This window comes from Micropterus dolomieu, linkage group LG01 (genome assembly GCF_021292245.1).
Source record: "Micropterus dolomieu isolate WLL.071019.BEF.003 ecotype Adirondacks linkage group LG01, ASM2129224v1, whole genome shotgun sequence".
NCBI lineage: Eukaryota > Metazoa > Chordata > Actinopteri > Centrarchiformes > Centrarchidae > Micropterus > Micropterus dolomieu.
The window spans coordinates 24,792,103-24,819,509 of record NC_060150.1 but is presented as its reverse complement, the minus strand read 5'-3'; the positions used below and the strand labels follow the sequence as shown (position 1 = coordinate 24,819,509).

The 27,407-nt window shown below is 39.7% G+C and overlaps 1 protein-coding gene across 1 annotated transcript; it reads left to right on the top strand.

Annotated features, from left to right (window-relative positions):
• Positions 1-1,537: 1,537 nt before the first annotated feature.
• On the top strand, positions 1,538-27,378 carry LOC123978729 (microtubule-associated protein 4-like). Its single transcript, XM_046062164.1, has 11 exons — positions 1,538-2,281; positions 4,320-4,568; positions 5,623-5,803; positions 6,000-6,062; positions 11,713-12,011; positions 13,500-13,556; positions 17,794-17,886; positions 19,662-19,743; positions 21,008-21,120; positions 22,365-22,557; positions 22,998-27,378. The coding sequence occupies exons 1-11, from the start codon at positions 1,856-1,858 to the stop codon at positions 23,000-23,002; spliced, it is 1,761 nt and encodes a 586-aa protein (XP_045918120.1). The 5' UTR covers positions 1,538-1,855; the 3' UTR covers positions 23,003-27,378.
• Positions 27,379-27,407: the final 29 nt, after the last annotated feature.

Genomic DNA, 27,407 nt, shown 5'->3' with positions numbered 1-27,407 from the left:
ACAGTTTTCAACAGCAGCATTTTACAGTGATGGTTAACCTGCATATTGTTCCTGAAAAAGATGCAGAACTGAAAGGCGCAGGGAGGCATTTCATGCATCTGAGCCCTGGGGCCTGTTCTTTTATATGTGGCTGTGAACTGAGTGTTTACCTGAGATATCTCTGCCAAATGAGTAAAATGTAAATGAAATATTTATATTAGAAATTAGTGTTGGTCAATGTGATTCAAGTCAAGGATGAGTTTCTATCTGCTGGTATTATTTATAATATACTGGCGTGATTTCTAATTAAAATCATTTTTCTTTCCAGTAAAATCAAACACCATGGTAAAGGCAGAGAAGAAGGAGGAGAAGCTGGAGGACAACGTAAAGAAGGTGGACCTGTTTGACCCTCTAGACAATTTTCAGCAGAAGACTGTGATGGTTGAATTCACTAGCAGTGAGACTTCAGCCAAGATGGAGATGGGAACGGAGAAGGAAAAACAGAAAGAGACACTAAAGGAGAAGGACAAAGAGACAGAAATGGTAAAAGAGAAGGAGAAAGAGGCAGCAAAGGTTAAAGAGGAGAAAGAGACAGACAAAGTGAAGGTGACAGAGAAACAGACAGAAAAAGTGGGAGAAGAAATGGAGACAGAAAAGGGGAAAGACAAAGAGCAAGAGACAGAGAAAGTGAAGGTGACAGAGAAACAGACAGAAAAGGGGAAAGACAAAGAGCAAGAGACAGAGAAAGTGAAGGTGACAGAGAAACAGACAGAAAAGGGGAAAGACAAAGAGCAAGAGACAGAGAAAGTGAAGGTGACAGAGAAACAGACAGAAAAAGTGGAAGAAGAAAGGGAGACAGAAAAGGGGAAAGACAAAGAGCAAGAGACAGAGAAAGTGAAGGTGACAGAGAAACAGACAGAAAAAGTGGAAGAAGAAAGGGAGACAGAAAAGGGGAAAGACAAAGAGCAAGAGACAGAGAAAGTGAAGGTGACAGAGAAACAGACAGAAAAAGTGGAAGAAGAAAGGGAGACAGAAAAGGGGAAAGACAAAGAGCAAGAGACAGAGAAAGTGAAGGTGACAGAGAAACAGACAGAAAAAGTGGAAGAAGAAAGGGAGACAGAAAAGGGGAAAGACAAAGAGCAAGAGACAGAGAAAGTGAAGGTGACAGAGAAACAGACAGAAAAAGTGGAAGAAGAAAGGGAGACAGAAAAGGGGAAAGACAAAGAGCAAGAGACAGAGAAAGTGAAGGTGACAGAGAAACAGACAGAAAAAGTGGAAGAAGAAAGGGAGACAGAAAAGGGGAAAGACAAAGAGCAAGAGACAGAGAAAGTGAAGGTGACAAGAGCAAGAGACAGAGAAAGTGAAGGTGACAGAGAAACAGACAGAAAAGGGGAAAGACAAAGAGCAAGAGACAGAGAAAGTGAAGGTGACAGAGAAACAGACAGAAAAAGTGGAAGAAGAAAGGGAGACAGAAAAGGGGAAAGACAAAGAGCAAGAGACAGAGAAAGTGAAGGTGACAGAGAAACAGACAGAAAAAGTGGAAGAAAAAAGGGAGACAGAAAAGGGGAAAGACAAAGAGCAAGAGACAGACAAAGTGAAGGTGACAGAGAAACAGACAGAAAAAGTGGAAGAAAAAGGGGAGACAGAAAAGGGGAAAGACAAAGAGCAAGAGACAGACAAAGTGGAGTCGGTGCAGGTAAAAGAATCACCAGATATATTGGCAAAGACGGATAAGGTGGACAAAACAGAGAAAGTGGAAAAAGTGGAGGTTAAAGAAACACTAGAAAGCAAAGTGGTGAAAACAGAGAATGTGGAGAAAGTGGACAACATTGAAGAAAAAACAAACAAAAACCCTGAGAAGCTTGAGAAAACAGAGATGAAGAATGGCAAAGAGCAGCACATGGACAAAGTGGAAAAGACCCCCGAGCAACATCCGACACACGACAAGCTCGATACCAGTTATGAGCTGGAAAAGAAGGCTGACATAGAGACAAAGATGACAGCAGAGATGAAAGAAACTGAAAAAGAAACAGCAGACACAGACGAAGCAAAGAAGACGGAGAAAGAGGATGAGGTGGAGAAGACATCTGAGAAGCCAGGGAAAAAACAGACGCAGAAGAGTGAAAAGGAAGAGAAGCAGGATAAAATGCAGGCCAACAAAAAGGTTGTGGAGAAAAAGGATGGCAAGAAGGAGAATGCTGCAAAAGCAGACGAAGACAAGGCCAAAAAATCTAAACCTGTAACTAACGGAAGCAGGGCCACTCCAAGCAGAGACCTGGCAAGTGCAGAGAAGAAGGCCAAGGTAGGATTTATTGTATAAGTATGTGATGTTTCTAACTCGGTGCTGATAGGATCCACATGAACTATACTGAAAACATGGGTCAGACTATTTCTTGATCTAAAGCATAAGTATTTACTTATTACCTTGCTTTCCTTAACACTGCTCAGCTATGCGACTCCAAAGCCTACATTACCCTACTGTTTGCACTTTATTTGATCAAACTCAAACCAAATTTTGCAATTAGGTTTTGATTAGGGCTGGGTGTTATAATCTCACATTAACACAGTTTTTATTATTATTTTGAAAGTCAGTTGCTCACTGGCTCTACACATGCAGTCAAACCATGGGTCACAGTTGGGGCGGGATGTTGATCAGCCTGCAAATCACCCACCTAAACAAGCAGGCTTTGGCAGACTACGCTGGATGCAGCGTGTGGGAGAAGTAAGACAGCGCTCCGTGAGTAAACAGCAGGCGCTCTATGGATAGTAACCATGGCAACGGCTTCTGTGCGCTACACAGCCGTAGCCTATTTTACTTAAATTAAAATTATAGGCTACATTACTTTACCTGATAGGCCTACACCTAGATTTGCGGGGATGCTCTGCAATGCGAATTCCCTCCTGTTGATGTCCTATTTGGTAAACAGCAGACAATTCAACTTCGGCGGCGGGCGGGCGTGTGAGTGAGGCGAGCACAACCGTGACATAACAATGCGATTAATCGTGATTAATTGCAGAAAATCATGCGATTAATCAAGATTAAAATTTTTAATTGTTGCCCAGCACTAGTTTTGATGTGTCCACACATTCTGCTTTTTGTTTTAGTCCTAATACTTTGTTTTTGCACCCTGGTCATAAAAAAACAATATTTAATTTTGTCTGTATGCGTTTAAAAAGATTATTATTATGTCATGTTTTCTTGCATTTATGGTCATTTTCTCTCATGAAGTCACATGACTGATTGATGGACTGTAGAAAAAGAATGTGGAAACAGTGTCAGATCCCACCCTGATGAGGCATGATATACTGGAGAAGAGTTGTGCGACATGTTACATTTTTATCAGACCATTTATGATTACAATAAATAATATAAATCTAAATATTTTATGATAAAAAAGGGGCAGCTGTGGCTTAGAGGTAGGGGGGGTCGCACAGTAATTAGAAAGATTGTCTGTTTGATCCCTTTTCCCCAGCCCGCATGTTAAAGTTTCCTTGGGCAAGAGACGGAACCCCTAATTGTTTGTGAATGCTGTTCAATATTTGTTATTATATGTGTCAATGTTACAGCTGGATTCCACTGGGCATGGATGCATTATGTTCCAGCTACAACATGGTCTGCTTAGCTTCATATTCCACCAAAAGCATTCATTGACTTTTCGTTTTTGTGCTTCTACTACTGGGCACAGCTCTCTGCAACACGGTTTTGTTCCGTCCTCTGCACCGCTTCATACCCCCGCAGGAAACATTTCAGAAGCAGAGCATTTTGCCTGTCTGATTTTGCTGACTTTTGTTGATTTGGTCATTTGTCCTTGATGTTTGTGGTTCTACCATGGGTTAGGGGTAAGGTTAGGATCTGCTCTCTGCAGCTTTACGTGCTTCTGAAATGCTCACGGTGAGGTATGAAGCCATACAGAGGATGGAACAAAGCTGGGTCACAGAGAGCCTTGCCCGCTAGTAGAAGCACAAAAAGGAAAAATCAGTCAACAGTCATCAGTAAAGCTGCACACAAGACGGAACAAAACAGAGTCACAGCTGGAACGCAACGCAGCCATGCTCAGTGGAATCCAGCTGTTAGTCTCCTTCTGATGAGTAGCTGGCTCCTTGCATGGTAGCCATCAGTGTATGAATGTGTGTAAATGGAGTGAATGTGGCATGTTGTGTAAAGCGCTTTGAGTGGTCGGATGACCTATACAAGTACAGTCCATTTTCCATTTACCATAATCCTGCATGTACTGCGTCACCATCTCTTCCATTATCATCCTTTTTCCTTATTTTTTCCTTTGCTCTCCCTCCTTATTTTGCCCTCCATTGCTCCTGTATGTCTCGGCCCTGCGTCACAGGCTAATGCTGGGTCAAACAAACCAAGTGCTGTGTCCAAAATGCGGCCGAGTTCCTCTTCTGCTGGTGGTTCAGTCACAGGCCTTACTAAGCGCCCCACACCCTCCACCACCACCTCCATCTCAGACAAAAAAACAACCACAGCCAGGGCACCATCCACAGCCGCTGCTGGTCCAAAGCGGTCCTCCACCAGTTCTAGCGGTCACCCTGCCTCCTCAAACACCATCATTACACGTGATGTCAAACCCAAGGTAAGTTTTACCTGTCAGGACGTCTGTCAAAAGCTGCAGATCCACAAGGGATTTCGTCAACACCCCAGGATGCTGGATGCTCACAAGCAGTATAATAAACAGACTAAATACTGTAGGTCTCCTTCAAGTGCTGTTGAGATTCCCTCTCAGCTGAGGAGATAGAGGAGATAAGGTTGAATTTTATCAAACTGCACATGGACATTTAACTTTATGGGTTTGGATCAAGACTGACCAAATGTTTCATTTGTATAATTATTTATCTTATTAATTTGGAACTCACAAACCTATTACTCCGACTTGGTCACAGTTTTTTTTAGCATGCACAAACTCATAGTATTGTATTGTAACTGATAAATCTTCCAGCTGCACATCAAGTCCAACCTCAGAAACATGTAGTGCATTCTCTTTAACGCATCCACAGAAGTTGCTATTGCTATTTTATTGTTTATAATGTGCTGACATACTCAGCTCATACAGAAATGGAAAACGCTTTCTAATAAAGCATCCTTTACAAGTTGTTAACTAGTTGAAACTAATTACACCTTCTGGCGTTGAGCCTAACTACACAAACATTATTGCAGTCACTGTCAGTTGCTGTAGCCTCCTCCGTCACTACAGTTGCTCCAGATTCATGTAGAAAGAGAGTTGCTTCATCACTGTTAATTATCAATTTAAGTGGCTTTATTGACATAACCGCACACACTATAATGATGCCAAAGCATATTAACTTTAACTACAGCCAATGTTGCACCACAACCGATAAATTAACAGCCTTTTTTTAGCCTCTCAGTGCCCAGGGGTGCAGGGTGACTCAGTTCAGTGTGCTGTTAAAGGATGGCTCAGCTGTATGTGGAGCATGGCATGATCCTAGGGTTTATGTGGTGGAGGATATGTTGTTGAATGATCAGGTATCAGGACAAATTCTAATTTGCTGATGGTGTTCTATTGATATGTGGCATTTACTGCTGCTGACAAGGTTTGCCTTCATCGTCTTTTTTTTTTTGTTCCTCATCTGACGTCTCCCATGTTTTTTATTTTTTCTCCTTCTCCTCAGACGACCACAGAGAAGTGCCCCCTTGTGCCAAAGGCCAGCACTGCCATCTCAAAACAAGCAGGCTCCTCTGCTGCCACCAAAAATGGAACCGCTATCACAGCAGCCAGTAAAACTGCTACATCAGTGCGTGCAATGCCGTCTACCCGCACCACTAGTACCTCTGCAGCCAAAAGGCCTCTGGGTATGGCAGACATGGTCACACACAGATGTGTTGTACATAAACACATTTTTAATCGTTTTTTTGAGGAGGAGTTTTGAAGTGGCACAGTCTTTGATACTTAAATAAGTGCATTCTGTTTATTTTTTGATAGATTATAGAAGTAATATTGCAAATTATTGAGTACTTACCATATTATTACACACCATCTGTGTTTCAGCCTCAAAGACAGACAGCAAACCAGGAGAGGATAAGAAGCCTGCCGCTCTGAAGACTTTTACAGGTATTACAACACTCCCTTCACTTCATACAGAAACAGGAGATGCTCAGCCTTGGCCTGTAGTTTGTCAAATAAGCCGAAGAAGCTAAGAAAAACAGCCAAATGAAAATTTAATTGGAAACAAAAGATGTGTCATGTGACACTAATCAATCTTCAGTTTGATGAACAGAAAAATAAAATCTGAGCTCATCATTACTTGAATATACAGTATATTATAAGACAAATCTGACATCAGAAAAGAACTTTGCACAGCATGTATGCATGGACACAGTGAGACACCAAAAACTTAAAGAGGCTAAATGTAGGTTTTCAAATAAATTATTTTTTATTAGGATCCTCATCAGCATAAACGTTGGCTATTCTCACTGGGGTACATTCAGTTGTATGGTCATAATAAAAAATTGATTATTAGATAACATGCGCATTTTCACTGGAGGGAGCTGTTTTGTAGCTACAAATAAAATCCAACTAAAAAAATTCGGACATTTTTAAATAGCCTATATCTTAATTGAAAATATTTGAAAGACTACATTACACTGTTTCTAGTAGGCTATTTTATTTCTAATCTCACAATTTTAGTTCTCCACCACCTTATTTTAGTGTTTACTCACAAACTACAGCAATCTGCTCACCTTGCTTTTCCCTTCAGACACACAAGCACAGACCTACACCTGTCTCTCTCTCTCTCTCTGTATCTGTCTGCTCTGACTTTATTTGTTAGCAGTTTCGTATTCGTATTTTGTACTTTTCACCCGCGATTCTGTTTTCACAGCAGCAGGTGAGTCGTGTGTGGAGGAGGCTTGTTGTTAATTACCGATAGAGACGGTGGTATGAATGACATCATCATCACCAACAGCTGTGTTCACTGTTGCTTTACCTGCTCCGTGCTTTAAAATATTCGAACTTAATACAAGAACGCGTCTCTTTCTGTGTGTTTCTCTGCAGGTGTAAATAGTGAGCATTATGTCTTCTTCACTCCAGTGAAGAACTTTCACACCTATGACATGTTTTAGTGTTTGTATGTGGCTGTGACAATAGGTGGTTACATTTTATGCCGCTGTGCGCATGACGCAAAATACCGTGCAGCGCAGTGTGTGTATAATTCACTGTGACCGGCAGAAAATTGGATATTTGACGCTGCTTAGCCCCGGTTGCTAGTCATGGCCAGTTAAGCTGAAAACTGGCCTATTTTAGTCTCCATGTGATCAATCAGCGCATCTCTACTATAGTGGGTGACTTACTATCCAATAAGCTTTTAGAAAATATACCAAACAAGCTAGGTACGCTAATGTTAAAATAGATAACATAGCAGACTCATGGAAAAATAAATTGGTTATCATATTTTTGGTCATGATTAATTTATTGTTATGACTCACATCATCTGTAATAAAGAGGGAAAGCAGGCAGTGGACCAAACCACTGTGAGGCGAGGGAGAGTGGATTCAGAATGTTTCTAAACTTTTATTGCCCCCATTAGAGTTTGTATTGTTTTACTGCTTACACAATTATTTTAAATATATATAATTATCTTATTTAATGATTTTTTTTTTTTTTGGGGGGGGAGACAACCCCCCCACCCCTCCCCGCGATTTCCGCCTATGGTCAAGTGTGAAGGACAGTGAGGGTGTAGGTCAAATTACCATGTCCATGCACAAATGAAACATGCCTTCATATCCATAAACTTCTACCACAGTCCTATGAGTTCTGCATTTTACGGCCAAACAAAGGCCTCTCTATGAAAAATACTCTTAAGTGGTTAAAGATCTCTTACGGAGGTCATTGGTCACATGCACCTACACACAATGGCCTCAAAATCCCACTTCCACAGGACAAGAAATGGAACGAAATCACCTAAAGCGACTAACTACACCAAACAGACAGCGCAAAAGGGAAAACCTCTAAATGGCAAAAGAAGAAAACATTTGCCATTTTGGATCTGTCGTACAAGCATACATTAAATCATTTCAATTGCAAGGTAAACATACTTATTAAACTTGATTATAGCAGTCCATTAGTAATGAATCATTAGTTAACTCACTTCAACGGTACAAAAGACAATTTCCACCCCCTCCTTTTAGTCCTCCCTCCAAAGCCACTCTCCCAAAACACATTTTCATGCTCAATGAGTAGACAGGCATGTAACCCAGCCAGTTGGTTAGCCGTGCTTATTACAGTCCTGTGACATTTTAAAACCTGAATACAGACCCAAAAAATGTCGACTTTAGAGCTTTATTATATACATTAGATTATGGTAACCTTTATTCATATCAATCAAAATAGAAAACAAATCCAACTGATAAATGTAAATAGACTGAAACTTCAAAATTAAATGTAATAAAATATGTATAGGCACCACAATTAACTGTAACTGTAATTACTAATTAGGTCATGTAACCACATCCCCTTCATTTCATTTATCAATATAACTAAGGTTTTCCGATCCAACTTAATTATGCGATAACCTTCACTAATTAAATCTGAATCATCATCTGAATGATTACATATTACATGAGGAAAGGTAAGTAGAGTTTGATTTTGATCAGGGGAAATGTCCTTAGTTTCTGGGTTCAAGGTTTGCATGACCATAATAATAATAATCTTTTTAACACTTTCTTTAATAACATCAGATACTTATGGCAATATCATCAGTTTAGACAGCCTGCAATGTGAGCTTCTGATCTCAAGGTTAAAATTGGTGAAAATAATTAAAAAAACAGGAAAAGCAAGCCAACATTTGTGTATCACTCAATCCTGACCACATGACTATAAATCAACTCAGCTGGTCAAAAGTACACTTTAATATGCAACAATCAAGCAGTTTGAATCATTAATTCATCTGGAAGCTTCAAATATGCCATCAGAAATAGAGATAATTATAGCAATTATTATATTATAGCAAATTACACAAATCAGCTAATTATTGCTCATGTAATAAGATTTGCTATCTCCCTGATATAGGCTTCAATACAAGCCCATCTACCAACTCTAGAAAAAATAACATACTATGTATTTGTTATGATTTCTCTATGGTTCAGACCTGGAGTGAAAAAAATCTGGGTATGGCGGCATGTTTCTCTGATTCGTCTGATTCGACAGGTGATATATGTACTATGTGTGAAAATCCTTCCTGACCTTACAATCTATAGCCCAATGCCCAGTTCTTCCGCATCTATTAAGTCAAGAAAACTTTAAGCAAACCTTTAAAATGTCACAAAAACGAGAAAAAAATAGGATTAGGCACGTTTTCATCATCTGGTTTGGATTCACATGGACCTAAAGACCATGGACCTGAGAAAAATGGAGAGAGGTCTTCTGAAATGTGTTACAAGTGGGCAAGTTGCTACCAGCCATGGTAACGCTCCTTATTGGAATATCTGAGAAGACACGGACAGCTGAAACAGCTGATCAGGCATGTGAGGTAAAAGCAAAATACCACATACAACTTACTACTCTGGTTATTTAATTGGCTTTTACATGAAGCTTAAAGTTCACATACTTTGTCTTGCCTGTCGCTCAGTATTAAATACTCCAATATTGCTCCATAATGTGTACAATAGATGCTAACCACATTGGCCGCGGGATAATATGCAAAATAAACCTTAAAGCTACATAAAAATGCCAAACTTACAGGTTCCAAATTTGAAGTCAGCATCGAATATACAACAGTGCTAGGCAATAAAGTTGACATCCGTTTCAAAATATTAATAAGGATATAAGGATACGGTACAATATGGAAAATCTATGCAGAATGTTGAATGTTAAATAATGTGTAATAATCATCTAATGAAATGTGCTTATTCATTTATGTCAGACCAAAGTCCTTAATGGTGTAAAATGTCATGGATTTTAATTACAATAGGCTCGGAAATATTCATTTGGAAAAACTGGTTTTGTAAATGTATGTTTCAAATGTGATCATATAGTTATATCATTCAACAACTATATATAGTATACAATACTACCAAAAATGGATATCAGATAATATTGTGTGTTTGTCGACACACATTGTCGACAACTCTAACTAACCAACTGGTGCCATTATTTACAACTACTGTTTGACCTTGCAGTGCTCTCCCTCTCACTTTGCTTTTCCTCTGCATATATTTCTGTTCTTCACTCTCCTCTTCTGTAATCCTTTTCAAAGTTTTGCTTCACCCCTCTCTCTTTCTACAGCTTCAGTCCTCCTTGACAGATTAGTGAACATTTTGGCAACAGGAGAGCTGTCAGCAGGAGCGCAACGCTGTCCAACCATTACAATGCTGGGCAGGCTTATAGAGAGAAAGATGCTTTATTGCTGAAAGGCCCTGGAGAGTTAAAAATTATCACCACAGCGGTCTGTGGATTACTGTCCCATTGCTGTTGACAGGAGTTTGCAGCTCCTGCTGATACAGCCTCGGGTTGTCTAATCTGCCAACGTCCATACGGCAAGTCAAATTACTCTTTAGAAACATGGAAGCAATTGCTCAATTTAACATGTCTTAACAGGAACATGTGATATACCAAAGACTTTCAGGCAGGATTGACAACAGATCACTGTGCTTTGAAGAAAAAGCTGACACAATTGTGAATTGACAGATTTTAATTGGTGCATATGCTGCAGTGCTGAACTGAAGGATGCTGAAATGTATTCAGCCAAACCAGAAGGAGAGAAAAGTGGTATGGTTCAACAGAATTTGCTTTTAAGGAATTACTTTATGAGTGACCCCCAGGCTTTCAAAATAAATGGTCTTTCACAACCTTAAAATTGTGATTTTCACCTTCCATTTTATTATGTTTGTGACTATGTACAAAACAAGCGACACAGGTCATATAATTTACATAAGTAATTCATGGACATTTGGTTGTTCATTTTGCTGCAGGCACGTTGGTTCATTACCTTCATTGGTTAGGGTTTTCTGCTTTGATAAGTTAAAACCTTTCACTTATTCAAACTGACTATACAGTATATTACAGAAAAGAAGACAATGTTGCACTGGAGGTTTTCTTCAGCCAGCTATAAAAAAAATATACTATATAATATAGTTGTGGTCACTAGAGATACTTACATTTACATTTGGGTTTTTCCAACTTTTATGGAACTTGAATTATTTATCTGTCAGGGTTGACTCAAATTGTAACATTATCAACTAGCACTGAAGCACCTTAGCTTCATTTCATGTCTTCTGACCACTGACTTTATATGCTATTCTCTTTGTGTTCAGGAAGACGAGATGTTAAGAATGCATCTTAAATATGTTTAAAGAATATTCAAAAGTCAGCATTTTGGGAAATACTTAAATCTAGAGAATTAGATGAGAGGATCGATATCACCCTCAAATTATGAGCATTAAGTATGTAGCAGGAGCCAAGAGTTGATTAGCTTAACATATCATAAAGGCTGGAAACCTGGCTCTCTCCAAACTCCCAAAATGTGCCTATCAACACCAACTTGTTTGTTTGATCTGTTCACAAACAAAAAGTTGTTTTATGTGACTCTTGACAAGCAAGCAAGTTTCCCAAAATGTCAAACTTTTTAAAAAAATTGGTCTTTGCAAACAAAGTGAGACAGGAACAAAATTGCATATAAAATTTTTATCCCAGTCTCCATAAGTGAGCTCATTCAAATAATCAATATCTAGTAATTTAACGAAATATTATACAACTGTCATTCCAGCCGACTCTACCAAGCCCAAGACCACCACCACCACCCGCAGCACTGCTTCTACCACTGCTGCCCTTCACACCCGCACCACAGCAGCCAAACTAGCCACACAGTCTTCCACCACTGGCACAGTACCAGAGAAGAAGCCCCCGGTGCCCCGTGCCTCCCGGGCCATTTCCTCAACCACCACCACCACCACCACCTCCAGGGTGACAGCTCGCCCTGGCACAGCACCACCCCCCGACATCCGTAATGCCCGCTCTAAGATTGGCTCAACAGACAACATGAAGCACCAGCCTGGAGGAGGGAAGGTAGGTCCTCCTTTATCTGCACCTTTCATACCTCTACAGGTGTTTTGTTTTTTATTCATGTATTTTCTGACACAGGTTGCCACTCGACTAACAGGCAGTGTATACGATTATTTTCCTATTTTTATTCAAGAGTGTGGTCTTTAATTTAAAGATTGAAAAATATTCTCACAGCAATGTAGCTGCAAGACCTGTTTAACATGTGACTGGCTTTCTGTTCCTCATTTACCCTTCAAAGTTATTTCTTAAGTTGTTCTCTTGAAAAAGTATACATACCACTTTATCCATTAGTGTAAATAAAACCAGCTATCAGTGTGTTAGCATCATGCTGAATAAAGTTGTAAGTATATTCACTCCACCAGCTACAATAAAATACAGGCCATACTTCTTTCTTGCTGTCTTTAGCTTTGTTAATTATCTTTGACAGTCATGCCTTTTATTCTTACATATTTTACTCCTTTGCATGTTCATTTACTACCGTTTCACCCATTCTCTTAGAACACTTCATTGTCCATGCATGTGGAAGAGGAAACCTGTTTCTTAAAAGGAGCACTTCAATGGATGCTTTTGGTTTATTTAAACTTGGGTCTTATTTTTGTATTTTGTTAACTTTTATTTAGTTCTGTTATGGTTGTAATGTACTGACCAAAGTGAGGCCTGTAGCTACAATTTAGGACTCTGAGGTCATGTCCTCCATATTTTTTGGGGGTCTGTATACATATACATATAAAATGTTAAATGAAAGTGAGAAATTGCTAAAACTACGTAATAATTTGACCATTTGCTTTCATTTAGTCTGCTAAATAAGTCTGGTTTACAACCTGTCCCATTGTCTCATTGACTACTCGTTTCTTGCCTCGTGGACACTGTTAAATCGACAAATTTGCAGCTCCAGGGAAAATATTTGCTGTGGTGACCCCCCCACCTTCATTCCTCACCTTCCATCTTTCTTAGTTGTACTTTAGTGGTGCAATTTCCTAACAATTTGTAATTAATCAAATTACCATAACCCTATGTCTTTCACTGAACCTTGGACATTATGAGGCTGTTGCCTGTTTTGCTGAATTCATAGTCCAGCTTTGCCCGTTGCTCTTCTTTTTGGTGATGGCACTGGATTCATAGACCCAGGTTGGAATTAAGCAGAATTATCCTTTAAGTCCCTCTCTTTTGTCAAATCATCCCCCTCTTCTGTTTGTGTAGCCAACCTTTTCTTTCCTACTCTGTCTCCTACTTTTAGAAGCATCTTCCTCCTCTTCCTTCATGTTTTCTTGCTCTTCTTTCCTTCTTGTATGTCTGACTTTTTTTCTCTCTCTCTCCCTCTACTCTTCTAACTTCTTCTCTTACTTCTCCCCTGTCTAAGTCACCTTTTTCTCTTTCTGTGTTTCATCCATCACCCTCGTACATAATTCTTTGTACTTCCTGCACCGCCTCCTCTTCCTGTGTATTGTTATGAGGTGTTGTTATTGACCCAGGGTGGGCTTGTCTCCCCAGGTGTCATCTGCATCTAAGAGCAGGGCTGTCGCCTCCAAAGAAACGAGCCAGGGCAAAGTGAGTTCCCTCTCCATCCTCTCCGCCATCCCTACATACTCTACCTCCCACTTGTCTTTTCTTTTCATGAATATTTTCTTTTCACTACCTCTCATATTTTTATTTTTTACAAATTGATCTAATGAGGGACAGTGCCAGGCTTTTAGGTAATATAAGCACCCACACTATCATTTAATGTCACATTTCACATTTTCAAAAACAAATACACATTTTCAAACTCATTTAGTCTTGATAGATATTATAGCTTGCAATTTGTAATACCTGTAAGGCCAAAATAAGCCGTGTTTTCCCACATACTTTAGGGTGGACTGCCCAAAGAATATTTGGCGACCCATTTTAGCACTTTGCAGAGAAACACACATAGAGAAACATTATCTGGTATTATGTTAGAAGATGCGGACACAGTTATTTTACAATCGACCACATAATGAAACCATGAATACACCTGTTGGTGTTTTCAGAATGCGAGTTGTGTTTTTGGGGCAACTTTATAAAGCTGCTGACGAAAAAGGTCAACAGAGCAGACACATAACAGGGAGAGAGACAGAGAGACACAGGTGTAGGTGTTTGCACATGTGACTGAAGTAAAACACAAGGTGAGCAGATTAAAGTAGTTTGTGAGTAAACACTTAGATAAGGTGTTGAATGAAGTATAATTACAAGGGTGAGATATTAAATAACCTTCTAGAAATAGGGTAATGTCTACTTTCACTGTCACTGTGACTGTCGCACTGTCTTTCTGTGGGAAACACTGAGACGTGTTATACTGCAATTCATTTTCAGTTGGATGTTATTTGTACAAAACTGTTCTGTGCAGAAGCCTAAACTGGAGCACTTTTATTTTGAGATTTGTTTGAGTGAGTTGTTGAGCTGGTCCTCTAACCTGCTGCAGTTTTAGAGAAAATGTAAAAATTATTTAATAGTCAATGTTTTATTATTTTATTTCATTTCATGAACATACAATTTGAATGGACCCCAGGAAGAACAGTCAATGCTTATGCTGGTGCTAATGGGGAAGAAATTATTTTTTATTAAAGAAAAGTTACAGAAATGTTTGTGTATGCTGTCAAAAAAAATCAGAATCAGCTGGAATTGTAATAGGTGCATCTTTATTAATTAGCATCCTGGTTGGAGAGCTATAATGGTAACTTACCTTGACCCAGGTGTAGTTGACTGCTGACTTGGGATCCACTCCTAAATGTTGGTATTTCCTTGAGCTATGAAAAATTAGAAATCGAAGAAAGATGACTTTAAGCATTACCACCTAATGTCATCTTCACCCTACATCCGAGCCTGGTTCACTTATTATCACTTATCTCTATTCCACTACTACAGTCCTCCGGCGGTGGAGGCCTGTATTACCCTGCCTCTGGCAGTGTTTTTTCAGCAGGAAGCAGGTGAAGGATCACGTCCTAGTTGCTGCATTAGCGACTCCTGCTGGTTAGTCTTTTACTTGTGTAAGAGGTCAGTGGGGATAGCGTTACTGTTATGGCTCTGAGCTGGAGCTCACAACTGATAAATCTGTGACTGTGTGGAGTTGGTGGGTCTGTCGGTGTCTTATTGAAGAAGACAAACATGCAATCATGTAAGTTTTACTAGAATTGTAACCATTAACTTGGATCCATTATGTTTTCTGTGCCAGATTTGGTTTGTAAGATCTAGCAGTCTAACTTGACATGTAACTATAGTATCAAAGGGGGTATTTTTTTAATGAAATGAATCACTTTTTAATTGCCGTGTGTGCTGTGTGTGAAGGAGCTGTAATCTAATCTAAATGTAATCTCAGCTCCCAGCACAACACAGACTCCATGTAAAGATAAAAACCAACAAAGTTTGATGTGCTGGAGCCTGTCAAGACAAATGAGAATCAGATCGACCTTGCGTGAAAACACAGTCAACATCAAAAAGGCTTGAGTCACGGAGAGACCGCCACTTTGTTTTGAAACTGACAAAACTGACACAGAGTTGGCTTTCATCCTACTGGACAATTAAACATTTCTGCTAACATATAAAATATATGTAGGGCCCGAGCATGAAACGTACAAGGACCCTATTGGAACTGAAGGAGTTTATTTTTTTTGTTTCATTTTTGGCGATTTACGCACTTTGTACTTGATGTGACAGACTTCAAATTTAAAAAAATCAACGGTTATCCACAAAACAGGAAGTTGTTATAACTTCAGTGTACATACAATTTGACATGTATGATAACAGTCTGGCCATGAACACATCCACATGCCAAGATTCACTCAAAGTCATAGCGCCACCTGCTGGCAACAGGAAATGACACGTTTTATGCTGTAATGTACTACTCCTAACAGTTTGGCCTTATCAACTTTAAAACTGACCCAGAAAACCCTTAACACATTGATGAAGCCATATTGTCAAATGTGTGAGTTTTCAGTTAACAGTGTGGCAGTGGTGTGCCGGCGAAGTTCCACGCTTCGTCATGACACAGGAAGTTGTTGTAACTTGATTGTAGATGCTCAAATCTGTACCAAATTTTACATGTTTGATAACAGTCCCGCCCTGAACACATCTACATGCCAATTTCCACCCATAGTCATAGCACCACCTACTGGTAACAGGAAATCACCTTCGTCAAAGCAGCCCCCGCAGAATGTTTCACCTACATGTACGTAATTTCTGCGGCACATGTATCAAAAAAGCCTCTTGGAGCCATTGCCTTAACCCAACAGGAAGTTGGCCATTTTGGATTTACTGGTCATTTTTGGCAGTTTACATGCTCTGTACTATAATGAACTCCTCCTACAGAATTAGTCTGATCCACTTACAATTTTCGCTGTGTGGTCTAAACCCATTGTTTACGTTTAGCATCCAAAATCGATGATTCACCATGAAACAGGAAGTTGTTGTAACGTCAGTGTACATGCTCACATCTGCACCAAACTTTACATGTTTGATAAGAGTTCCGCCCTGAACACATCTTCAAGCTAATATTCACTCATAGTCATAGCAGCACCTACTGGCAACAGGAAGTGACTACCTCTATGCTGTGGTGAACCACTTCTTGCAGGTTGGCTATATCTACTTGAAAACTATCTCAGAAAACTCTTAACACATTGAGGATGTTATGTTGTAAAGCTTATGAGTTTCCTTCAAGCAAGGCAGGAGCAGCCAGCTGCTTTAGCAAAGATCTACCGTTTACTTCGTAACGTTCAATTTAGATTTATTGTTGTTTTACCGATACTCAGATACACAGCTTCTCCACCTCTCAGTTGCTGTAACTTAGGTGACCGACATAATATACAATAAAACAACATAACGGCGCAGGACAACAACACAGTGAAAGAGCCATTCACTACAGTAACGTTACAACGGTAGAAAGTGTGGCAACGATCTCATTTATAATATTCAGTCCAGCTCACTAACTGTTTCGTTATCATTCAATACGTTTAGCTGTGCTCACATTGCTGAGCCTGCGATAAAAGATACACATGTAGTGATTGAAAACCAGGCAGGGGAGCAAATGCCGATGTGTCAGGTCAACTAAATGCAGTCAATGTAACGTTTTCAAGCAATGAGCATGGATTACTTTAACCTCAAGCTGATAAAAATATTACTGTAACTTTGCAGTGAGTGTTTAAATGACTTTCCAGCATGTTGTATAAAGCTGTCTCGCGGTGTTTTCGTCTCTGTGTGATCAATTATGCTCGCTCATAAGTTCGAGCATGCGTACAAGCGCACACCAGGTTGAAATCTGAAAACCAAACTGCTAGTGGCTGCTGAAAACTACATAGAGCCCCTCTAATATTGGTGTAGTCAGTTGTTAATCTGTGTTAACATTTTTATTGTAGTGCTGCATGTGTGTGTGTGCTCTATAAAATAGATTATGTGTGGCATTCAGTAGCTTCTGCTCTACTTTAGTCCATACGTAGGTTAAACAGCATTTAAACACCAGTTGATATCTAGCGCACCTTAGATAGTTAAGATGTTTGTAGCCATGTTTGATTTTGCTCAGGTGAACCTTGCTCCTTCCTTCTGTCCTTTCCTTTCTAACCCTACCTGTAATTGGTGACTTCTCCTCTCCTCTTTTTGTTTTAATCCTCATGTCGTCTGTTATCTTTTCTATTCCCCTCTTATATTATCTTGCATTCTCGACTTTTCTTATCTCTTCTCCTTTCCCTTCATTTCCTCTTTTGTCACCCCTTCCCTTCCTTGCTCTCCTCTGCTCTCCACTCCCCACTTGCATTGCTGCTATGCTGTGTCCATGTAGGTTCAGATAGTCTCCAAAAAGGTGGACTTCAGCCACGTCACTTCACGCTTGGGCTCCAAGGACAATATGAAGCATGTTCCTGGTGGAGGGAATGTAAGTACTTCCTGGTCTACAACCAGAGCTCACATGCATCGGCCAATTAGTCAAACTAATATGACTTGATGAAATGGCTAGAAGGAAACTGAGCAAAGATTACATTTTAAGTTTCCGTCTCTCTTTCGCTCCTAAAGACGGAAGCTAATCAAATAAAATAAGAGCCCTCAGTCCTTATCAGTGCCTGCGTGAGTAAGTTGTACAGTATATGACAGGTGTCAAGCTACAGTAGTCATAGCCAATAATATGTAGTCCTGTTCTTGGTTTGACCTTTGGAGGTTGAGGGGATTATTGGACAGCATGCTAGCAAGCCTGATGTTCCAGCCCTTCCCCAGAACCCGCTTCACACTGCCTAGCTTCCTTAAACTTTTCCTGTATTGTACTGCTCTGTCACTAACTCACTAAACAAATGTGCAGCATTGGCCTCTAACTGTCTCTGTCTCTGTTGTCTGGTTCTATGAGGACAGTACCACAGAGAGATAAAGTTGGCATTACCGGTTTCGTGAAATGATGCTGTCTGTCTTTTTGGTGTCTGGCATTTTTACCCTGTCTGTGCCAGGGTGATCCTGCCATCTTTACAAAATTAGGAGGAGTTTCACAGTCTGAAGGAAGAAGCTGCTCTGTAGTCTGGTGATAAAGCAACAGATACTTCTGGATCTTTGGCAGCAGGGTGAACAAGCTGTGGCTGGGGTGGGTACTGTCTTTTACGATCCTCTGGGCTCTGCGCCTCTGACACCTCACCGCACCGATAAATCAAGATCTATAAAGCTCGGTAGATGGGTACCAATGATCTTCTGAGCGTTTTTTTTAATAACCCGCTGCAGAGCCCCCCTGTCCTGGGCTGTGAACACCATTTAAATTTGTGACGTTTCTTATCAGGATGCTTTCTATTGCTGAAGTTAAGAATTTTGCCTTCTTAAGTTTCCTTAAGAAATACACAGCCATTTCTTAGCTTTCTTTACCAGTGTGAAATTGTGAGATGACCATGTCAGGTTCTCTGTGATGCTGATTCCCAGGAACTTGAAACTATCACCTGCTCCACCTCAGCTCCACTGATGTAGACGGGGTGTATGTCTTTGCCTCCCTTTTCCATAAATCAACAATCTAAAATTGAGAAGGAGCTCCAATATCCAGTCCAGAGTGTGGTACTTAAGCCCAGAGTGCTCGGTTTCACAGGGGCGATTGTGTTGATGCTAAGCTGAAATCAACCAGCAATCTAATGTTAAGGTGTTGTTTTTCTCAAGGTGTGTGAAGGCTGAGTTGGAGGGCAGTGGAGATGGCATCCTCTGTGGATCTGTTGGTTCTGAATGCAAACTGTTGAAGGTTCAGGCTAACTGGGATGTTGTTTTTATGTGCTAGAGAACCAGTTTCTCGAAGCACTTCATCAGAATGGAGGTGTGTGTGATGCTTAGTGCTTATCCTGGCTCTCTTTCCTCTCTTCTTGGTTTGATCACACCGCTTGTGGTGACGTTTGTTCCAGCTGATCTAGTTGCCGTGACAGGCGATTCCGTGATCAGTTCAAGGTTGACTGCACTTAAACCAATCCCCATGTGCATTTCTGTCAAAAGTAATATGTCCTTCAGTAATAAAATTTAAAAAAACAAAACAAATTAAAACAAAAGTATAGCCAAGTTTGGGGGGAGCTTTTGGTCACAACATCTGCATGCACGACCACTGTCTGAACAAGAAATAGACCTTAAAAAATAAAACTATCAAGGGACCCTGTAGAATGTTTTAAACACTCATGATAAAAAGGCCTCTGTGACATTTGACAGGTGCAGATACTCAGCAAGAAGGTGGATCTGAGTAAGGTGACGTCAAAGTGCGGCTCGAAGGACAACATCAAGCACAAGCCTGGTGAGCTGGAAAATTGCCAACTGTGTTAGCTGATCCATCACTTTTATTTTTACTATTTAATACTTAGTGCTCAAAAGCCATGTCCATGTATACTGACTTGGCAATTTATTAGGTGCTCCTAGCTAAAATGAATCCAGTCTAATACAACAGTCCTGCAATAAATCTTATTATCATGTTTTGATTCACATTGTCCACCCCATTTATATCAGTGAGGTTAGAGGAAATATTAGAAATACTTTTCAAGTATACTACAGTGCAATGTACTGCAGGGCTGTTGGATTACCTGGCATTTGTTTTAGCTAGGTGTAACTATTGGCAAGTGAGTGTATATGCAACTGTATGTATTGGATCCATTATATATACATATTAAATGTATAAAAATCCCTCTTAATCCCTCATTTTTGTTGTGATTATGTTGCACTGAAATTCAGAACTATTAAATCAGACTTTCTTTCATGTGAATATTTTAAGCATCAAACTCAAACAGGTTCTTAGAAATTGTTGGGAAATGTTGGGTCGCCATTGTTGTTTACAGTAAGCATGAAAGGTTTGTTTTATTTAGTGTATTAATTTGGATTGCATTATCACTCATCTCCAGCAACAACATTTAAACTAATATATACTGCTCCAAAAAATTAGGGGAACACCTAATTTACACATCTGATCCAAATGGACAAAATTGTTTTATGTTCAAAATCTTTACTGTACATTCTATAATAATAAAACAAAATTACATAAAAACCGTCAGAGAGAAATTTAAATCACAGGCTGACCCAACTTGTGTGACATAATGGCAACTCATAATGTAACTCAGAGTATTTGGGCCCCATGTGCCTGTGTGCACTCGTGACAACTAAGCAGTCAGGCTACTGTTGGCTAACAGGTAGAGGTCCGTGCAACCCTCCAAGGATATGCCTCCCCAGACCATCACTGACCCACTGTCAAACCGGTCATGCTGCAAGACGATGCTGGCAGCATAACAGCATTCACCGTGCGCTCAGTGTGAACCTGCAGATTGACTTCCCTGAAGTTTAATTGACATGATGTTATAACGTGATGGTTAAGTGTCCCTTTCTTTATGTGTTTTTCAGCAGTGTATATAAACACAAGATTATCTAATTCTTGACTTGACCTGAAGAACTGGTTTACAGTAAAGAAGGCTGTGTAGAAGATCTATCTATTTTGCACTTGCTCATAAATATGTAACTTGTGTCAATGCAGGCATGTGTATGATCATCAGACTAATTATCCATGTGTGCTGCAGGTGGTGGTGACGTGAAGATTGAGTCCCACAAGGTGAGCTTTAGGGAAAAGGCTCAGTCCAAAGTGGGCTCCGTGGACAATGTGAGCCATTCACCTGGTGGAGGAAACATCAAGGTGAGATTATCACACATGACGAAATATTTTGTCTGTGAACACTGTTACTTTATGAGTCAGCCAATGAAGATGAATCAGATTTCACAGTAAATTAGCAAATGAAAATTCCCATAACAAGTATGTGTAGATTTTGGAGCGTTGTTTTGATACTAATTGCAGTTTACTGATAGTGGTCCAGGTCATGATGAAAACAAAATGTGCATTGTGTGATTCACTTTCTTTATTATATGCATAAAATACTATTGAGCCAATGTGTCCAGCTGAAACGCCCTCATGTGAATATAAAACATGTACAACTGCACATCTACTCACAATTAGTCCATTTTCTGAATATGGGTCTACTCATACAATACTTCTTTTGTATGAGTAGACCCATATTGTATGTTGCTGTGAACAGTTTTTGTAAGCGTATGACCAATTTCCCTGAATGAGAGATCAGATTTAACTCTGGGATCCTAGAGTTTTAAAGGGTAATTTAGCATTATGTAGTATTTTTAAACCTGGGCCCTATTTTTACACATTTTGGTTTCGAAATGACTAGTAGCTACAAGACGTTCTAGAATCCGTGAAGTCGATGGCTTCAGCCTGCAGTGGCTGCAACGTATTCCTTCAGAGCAATTGCACCTGACAAAATTACGCCTTCAAAAAGTGCTTCTTTTGCCACTGACAATCTCAGACTGTTATACAACATCATGCAACATCACAGAAAGGATCCCTACAAGAGACTTCAGGTGACACCATTTATTTCTAAAAGAAACTGAAGTCTGGGAGAGGAGTTTGTTGTGTACATGGAGAACTGCTAGCAAGACTTTATTTCCTAATGTTACACATTACATGAAAGCTTTCTCTCCCAGGTCCATCCATACACCAGGAACAGACAACAAGACCACATCTTGTGGTCTCAAGTAATGGCTAGAGTCTGATCTTTGTGTAATCAAGGGGCAAATATATGATGGGAGTTTACCCAGAGTGCCAAGGTCCTAGATGGCCCTGGAGTAAAACATACAATGATGATTGAGGGCTTTACCTTAGTGAAGTCCCTTAGATTTCCTTAAAGAGAACGTATGATGCAAATTTTCAGGTTCAAAATCCTATTTAGGGGTTGTACCAGAACAGATTTACATGGTTTAATAAAAAAAAAACACCATATATTTTTTTGTCATACTGCACATTGTTGCAGCTCCTCTTTTCACCCTGTGTTGAAGGCTTCGTTTTAGCAATTGACACTCGCTATTTGTTTCTAGGCTGAGGAGGCCCAGGAGACAACGGAGGGGAACGGGACTCCTTTGAGTGGCACCACAGCCTCAGCCCCAGGCTCCGAGCCAGGACTGGCAGAGGGCCCTGCTGCCCAGGAGAATGGGCTGAAGCAGGGGGCTACCTGTGGTAGTGAAGGCCTCCAGGAGCCCCAAGCTCTGGACTCACTCATCCCAGAGACAAGTATGTTTGTGTGTGTGGTTCATCTGCTGTAAGTGAAGGGTTTGATTCCCATGTAGCAAACACGGAGGGAGGAAATGCAAGGGTAACAGTATCCTGTTGCCAGGAAACATCTGAAACATAGCATACTGTATTACAATGTACTAACAGTGTGTGGGAGTTTTTCCTTAACTAATTTCAAATTGTTCATCATAAAGTATTTGTGACTGAGTGTAAATCTGTATCTCTGTTTGTGCTGTATTCAGGTTGTCTGCAGTCCAAAGCACCTGATCAAACCATCATCTTTTGACTTCTTATCTTGCAGGCATCTAATTCTGCTGTCCCTCTGCCCTCCTCATCTCAATCCCTGACAACATCACCTCCTCCCCTGCCCCACCTTTTCCTATCTAACTTTCTTCTTCCCTGTCTTTTCTGCCCTTTTCTTTCCAACCTTTCTGCTGCAGATTGAGTGTTTCGAGCTCAACTTCCTCTGGAACGCTCGCTTTCGCACGGACCACGGCGCTGACATCATCACCTGGCCAGCCACCCCCCCCAAGGACATCAACAGTTCCCACCCACTCGGTTCCTTCTTTTCTCTACACCAGAACCAAAACCGGACTCCTCGTGGTGTCTCCCTCGTTGAATCATTGGCTTCTGCGAGCTGTGTCAGATCCTCTGCCCCTTTGCAGCTCCCTTGACATATCTTGCCCCCATCAAGCTCCGAAAACCCCATTTATCTTAAATCTGTCGTTACAAATGTTTTAATCATCCAACAGTTCTACCACTCTAGTATCAAAACTTAATGTTATCATGCTTCTTCTCTCACATCTGAGCTCATCATCATGCGCCGTCATTGCCATCCCTACCTTCCTATTTTTGGCTGAAGTGACTGTAGACTAAGCTTGGGCCTTGGTAGGAATCTGCGTGGAGGAAAATGAGGGGCTTTTCTCACATATTTGGTTGTGTCTTCTCGAAGTTGGCTGACCTGGAATCAATTACATGGATCCTCTTTACCCACAGCCTGGTGGTGGACTCCAACCCTCACCTCCACACACCAAATAACAGCAGCGTGCAATTCATATGTCAACTGAGCAGCACAGAAATCCTCTCGGACTCACCTATGACTATCATACACATATCGTCTCTTTTCCTTGTGACCTTTGAGGCTGTTCCCAATAACCACTTACTCTCTTCTTCAATAACATCATGGTAATTCATTATCCATCTCATCTGCTTCATCGCTTCTTCTCTCCTTAATATCACTTACGATAAACAAGCTGACAAAAAAAGCTAGACAACAAGTAGGCTGTTTGAAGCATTTTAGGCTGTTTAAGTCTGTATTCTCTGTGTTCGTGATGATGTGTTTGAGTGACAAAGATGTTTTGCTTTCGTGTTCTGTTCAGATCTTCTGTTTTTCTCGTTTTCTTTCTTTCTTCCTAGTTTCTATATTTTAAAACAATGTTTTATTTATTTATTGTATTTGTCTTCCTGTACAAGCAATTCAGTGGGTGGTCGTTTTTCCCAATAGCACTCAGATAACTCTTGGAAACACGCACAGATTACCAAGACACACAGTGAAGGAAATGATATTCAGAGGGAGGAAGAAAGTAAGAGCTGCCAAGGCTGAAAATGGATATGTTTATGACAAAAAGTGAAAGACATGTTGAAAAGTGTTTGAAAGGCAATAGAGGGAGTTTGCTAAACTAGAGAAGCTGAGCCTGCAGTCCAGAGGGAGATGAGGAAGATGTCTAAATGTCGCAGATAGCAAACGTCTCTGAAGTCAAAGGAGCTGTGTGCCTCCTGTCCTTCTTACCTGAATATTGCAATAAATGAGGACGATGCAGGCTCAAGCCAAAAACTGCTCAGAGTAAGAAAATATCATAGTTAACTGAATGGACATATAACATTGCTGTGAGGGTTATGGTAGCATGTTGTTGGGCAGTTGAGAAAGGTTCGACTGAATACAAAAACATAGTTAACATGTGTAGGGCACTTTCTTGTTGAAGTAATGGCAGTGGAACATGATGTGGCTTTATCTTCTTTTGTAACAATGTATTCAATTATTGCCTTTATAATGCATTGGCAGATCATTTTATATCATGCCCAGGGCTGAAAGCCTATGTGCAGTATGACTCAAAGTGTTGTAGTTTTACCATATGTGTATCTCTGGGGCAATCCTACAAAGTTGATATGTTGTTACCGTAAAACATCAATTATTAGGCCGATCTTTTATTTGCTTTAATCACTGGACTCACCCTACCTCTATTTGGGACCGGCCTTTAATTCCTTTCTCACAAAACTCTTGCTCAGCAAAGATGGGAAATAGGCTAATATCAAGTTCTTTATTTAAACCAGTATGACTATTATTTACTTAATAAAAATCAGGCTATCGAATAACATCAATTACGAATCATTAATTTGATCTAGCTCAGAGAGACAGCGCATCTAGACCAACCTCATGCACAGACAGCAGAGAGAGATGCCATTATCAGAATACCGCTAGCCTACCTTGAAATCCGAAGGTTACCATAGTTATTTCAACTTGGATACATTTTTATGAAAAACACAAGCAGCCATACAAGACTTTGCCTAAGTAAAACACAATTCTAAATAAAGTGTTTTAACCTAATCAGAAATTAGTTAATCAGATAATAATAGGTAAAGAAGATCATGAATCTCACCAAACATTTGATCCCAACCGTTGTTTTAACTTGTCGACGCTATGGACACATTTCGGTTGATCCCAATAAAGTTCAGTCACCAGCGCAAATGATAGCATACAGTATATACGACTTCCAGTTTTGATTGTGTTTGCGTTACACTTTTGTTTAATTTTAGTAAAGATTGCCAATAAAGAAAATTCAACAAAAATCAAGCATGATTATGGCACATACCTTGGCAGATTTTGTTGATTTTCAGGTCTTCATTTTTAAATTTAAAGCCCAAAGCTCCATTGACTGCTCCGACATCAAACTACAAAAACACTCCTGAGTTTTTCTATTCAAATTGTAATAGTAATCATTTGTAAAGAAGCCTTGACAGAACTAAATTGCACCTTATTGCTTTAATATATCAAAGAGGGCTCACCGTGATGGAGTGGTTGTATTTAATTAACCATCACCCGTCTCTGAACAAGTGATCATAAATGACTTAATTATGAATGACCTTTTGCATGATGACATGAATAGAGCAATAAACTTAATTACAGTGGCCTCATTTTTCCTCTACTTTTCAATCATAAAACGCAGTTCAACTCAGAATTTGTAATTATTTTGCTTTACAGTGGAAACCCTTCATAAAATCTTAAATTTTTTTTCTTTTTTTTTAATTAAGGCTTTTACAAATTGTCAATTTTTTGGACAAAAACGGGCAATATTAATTAATGTCTTCTAAAAGTGGGAATGTTCCAAATGCAGATGTTTGAATGCTTGTTTGCCAGTTGAGCATTGAGTGACGGAATCAAATAGGTCACTTGCTTTGTTTGTGCCACGGCTGCTGCCTAGTTAAATTTGTCCTGGTGCCTATCCACAACCAGGTTTTAGCTTTGCTTTTACCCCAGAGTTTTTACTTACCATTACCTATGAAATTGCACACGGATGTATATAGATATTTTGTTGTTGATGCACTCTTTTTGGCCCTAAAAAAAGACAGTATAGCATCAGGGGGGTTTGGTGGGTGGGGGGGTTTATGGATTGTTCAAAACCGTTTTTATGTCCATGTACCTTCATGGTTCTAAGGGGAGAAAGTGTTTTATCATGACTATTATTCTGATTATTAGTCTGACAAATTGAAAAGGTCTGCCTTTTTCATTAGAAAGGGGCCACTGAAGTGAAAGAAAATCTTATGAGATATATTGTACTAAAGAGGCAACACTTTTGTATATGTATTTATCGTTGTGTTCCTGTAGCCTCACGGTGGGTCTGCTTACCTGATTAAAGGGATTATACTTTTGATTTGTGACCAGCCAGTTTCACAAACTGTGTCCAAGGGTGTGCACAACAAGATCTGAACCCAATACAACACTTATAGTCAAGCTGCTGTTAGTGCTTAAGTAAAATTTACTTAGATAGATTTTATTTAAGCACTCTAACAGCAGCTTTATTAAGAAATGTCGATCTGGCAACATAGAGCTTGATTTTTTATATTTTATTTTGTAGTGCACAATAATGCTTACACACAGTTCATGCCGCAAGTAGTCTATAGATGAAGAATGTTCTGACTAGCTGGTAAACTTATCGTTCAGGACACAGTGACCTCTGCAGGTTTACATGATTAAAGAACAAAGCTGAATGGGACTAAAGCTAATGCACTTGAATCACGACAATTTACATCACAGTGGGCACAGGGAATTTCTTGTCCAAGCAAGCACTAAGTGTAAAGGTCAATGTATCGGCCTATGAATTTGTTTACTGCATATCAAAATATTGGCTGCTACCTATGGCACTCAAAAAACAGCAGTCCTGAAAAAATCACATATCCCTAACATATCTTTGTCTAGGTTAAGAAGGTTAAGTTTAGTTTTGAGGTTTGTGTAATAAATGCTCATCAGTAATATATCCAAGGAACATTGTAGAGCTTCATCTACAGCCATGGCATGCATACCAGACATACAAGAGCGACACTAGCTAATAAACACATACTGTACCTGCAAAGCATGATGAAAAACAATGAGGTGTGTTAACTGGGCGACTTATATAGTTTAAAGAACCTCCTTGTTTTTTTGTTATTTTATCTTTTCCATTCATTTGAATTTTATTTTTTGGTTTGAAAATAAAGTGTTAATTGTGATTACTTGTTAATTAGTGATGTGATTGTTGAACATGAAATAAAATGGACTAAAATTCTCATGTGTTTAACTTTCTTTTGTTTGAAAT